Source organism: Microtus ochrogaster, chromosome 5 (assembly GCF_000317375.1).
Source record: "Microtus ochrogaster isolate Prairie Vole_2 chromosome 5, MicOch1.0, whole genome shotgun sequence".
In the NCBI taxonomy this organism is placed as follows: Eukaryota; Metazoa; Chordata; class Mammalia; order Rodentia; family Cricetidae; genus Microtus; species Microtus ochrogaster.
The window spans coordinates 31,689,548-31,692,298 of NC_022012.1; the positions used below are offsets into that span (position 1 = coordinate 31,689,548).

General features: G+C 37.8%; 1 protein-coding gene across 1 annotated transcript; it reads left to right on the forward strand.

The window, feature by feature from the left end:
- Nucleotides 1-795: 795 nt before the first annotated feature.
- LOC101999754 (olfactory receptor 143-like) lies at nucleotides 796-1,758 on the forward strand. The gene is given in 1 exon segment (XM_013346142.1): nucleotides 796-1,758. A coding segment is annotated over 1 exon segment (963 nt).
- Nucleotides 1,759-2,751: the final 993 nt, after the last annotated feature.

The window sequence follows — 2,751 nt, forward strand, 5'->3', positions numbered from 1 at the left end:
GTCTTGTCTGCCTTAGCAGGTACTAGATTATTATACTTTCCATTTATAACTAGCCATTGTTGGACTGCAGCCTGTAAGTCATTCCAATAATTTTTTTGCTATATGAGTAATGTGAGTCTAGAGAATTCTAATGAATACAATGTCTGCTATATTTTCCTAGAATATATGTATGAGTCTCACTTGAAAGAAATGATGTATTGGATGAACATATGAGATTGTTATTTTCTTCTGTGTAAATAAAACATATTTTAAAGAGAAATTCTTAAATTGAAATCATGTCATATCCTTGTCATAAATATTTTAGGAGGTCAGAGCTAATTTTGTATTGATAGCTAGCATATCTCTTCATTGTCAGAAAGTTAAATACCTTAGGATGTTGGAGTGGGGCCAGGGTGGTTCAAGAGCAGTGATGTATTCAGGTAAACATGGGTTAGCATTTCATCAATCATCTTTATCTTAATAACACCCCTAAAAACTCTAAGCACTATAAATCATGGGTTCAAAAGGCAGTGATGGTTTGTATTCCTTCCATTCCTAATCTTTGATGAAAACTAGAGAGAGGAGAAAATGGTAATTTAGAGACTTTAGGAGTTGTGTCAGTGTTTAATCAGAGTAGATTTTCTTCATGACCAGAATAAGAATAAGTAAGGATTTCTCGAGAATGGGAAGTAATGCTTTGTTCAGTGGCTTTAAATAACCATGAACTTGTAATAACTGGCTCTAGTTGTCTTTTTGGACTCTAAAAACAGTTCCTTGCCAATGTGAAGATTTACTTCTATTTTTATAGATTTGCTGATGACATAAATGGCTATGGAGAATGACTCTACAGTGACTGAATTCATTCTTACAGGACTGACAGACCAACCTGAGCTCCAGCTACCCCTCTTCATCCTGTTTCTGGTGAACTATGTCATCACAATTTTGGGAAACTTGAGTTTAATGAGTCTCATTTTCCTGAATTCAAACCTGCAGACTCCCATGTACTTTTTTCTTTTTAATTTGTCCTTTATTGACTTATGTTACTCCTTTGTCTTTACTCCCAAAACACTAATGAGTTTTGTTTCAGAGAAGAACACCATCTCCTTTAGAGGATGCATGACTCAGCTGTTTTTCTTCTGCTTTTTTGCCAACTCTGAGTGCTATGTGTTGACAGCCATGGCCTATGATCGCTATGTTGCCATCTGTCAACCACTTTTGTACATGATCATCATGTCTCATAGGATATGTTCCCTGATGATGCTTGGTTCATACTTGATGGGGTTAGCTGGTGCCATTGTCCACACAGTGTTTATGACCAGGCTACACTTTTGTAATTCTAACATCATCAACCACTACCTATGTGATATCTCCCCCCTTCTGCAACTCTCCTGCAGCAGCACCTATGCCAATGAGCTTGTGAGTTCTGTTGTTGTCAGCACAGTCGTCATTGCATCTAGTGTTATCATTTTAATGTCCTATGCTTTGATTCTTTTTAATATCATTCAGTTGTCATCAGGTAAAAGTTTGTATAAAGCAATGAGTACCTGTAGTTCTCACATAATCACTGTGGCCTTATTCTATGGATTTGGTATGCTTACACATATCAAAACATCATCTGATAAGTCTGAAGATCAGGGGAAAATTCTCAGTGTATTTTGTACATTTTTGCTGCCATTATTGAACCCATTTATATACAGTCTCAGGAATAAGGATGTGAAGCTTGCTCTAAAGAGAACTCTGAGGAGATTCACAATGAGTCAAGCACCTGAGCTGTCATAGTCCATGTCTCCAATTTGGGTCTTTGTCTCCAGTTTATTTTCTTTTTTTTCTTTTCTTTTTATTGAGAAAAGGAAGAAAAAAAAACCAAAAAACAAGTTTCTGCCTCCTCCCAGCCCCCCATTTCCCTCCCCCTCCTCCCACACCTCTCCCCCTCCCCGCACTCCTCTCCCCGTCCCTCTCCAGTCCAAAGAGCAGTCAGGGTTCCCTGCCCTGTGGTAAGTCTTAGGTCCTCCCCGCTCTGTCCATATCTTGGAAGGTGAACATCCAAACTGGCTAGGCTCCCACAAAGCCAGCACATTAAGTAGGATCAAAACCCCTTGCCATTGTCCTTGGCTTCTCATCAGCCCTCATTGTTCGCCATTGCACCCACCCACTGAGACAGTGGGGCTGATCTATTGGGAGCTCACCAAGGCCAGCTGGACTCTGACTGAAAAAGCATGGGATAAAACTGGACTCTCCAGTTTATTTTCTTATCTCCTTCTTTTCAATATTCTCTTTCCTTCTCTTCATCTTTCTTTCTATATTCTCCTAAGTCTTTCTCTTCCTTTTCCTCTATAAAAATTCTTGATATTCTTATCTGGCAATAAGAAAATATTTTTGATCTAGGGCCTTGTACTGAAATGTGGAACCAACAACATCTTTGTACAAGGTAGAGACACAAGATGACATATTTTGAATCTTGAGACTAATCTACCAATTATTTATCTATATACTTCTACAACCAAGGAAAGCCAGCGGAGTTGAATGTTAATAAGTTTACTTGTGTTATTCTTTTCTGAGAGAAATTTGTAGAGTTCTTTATATTTCAGGTCTTTTAAAAATACTTGTGAATTGTACATAATTTCAGAATGGCTGACAAAGCTGTGGCCATGGCAAAATTGTCAAAGGTTTTAGCATTAGTTATAGCCTTTTAAGATTTTCCTTATTTTGAATTTTGCACCTCATCATTACAAAATGACATTATGTGTTTTCTTGGAGAAATGGTTAACCATT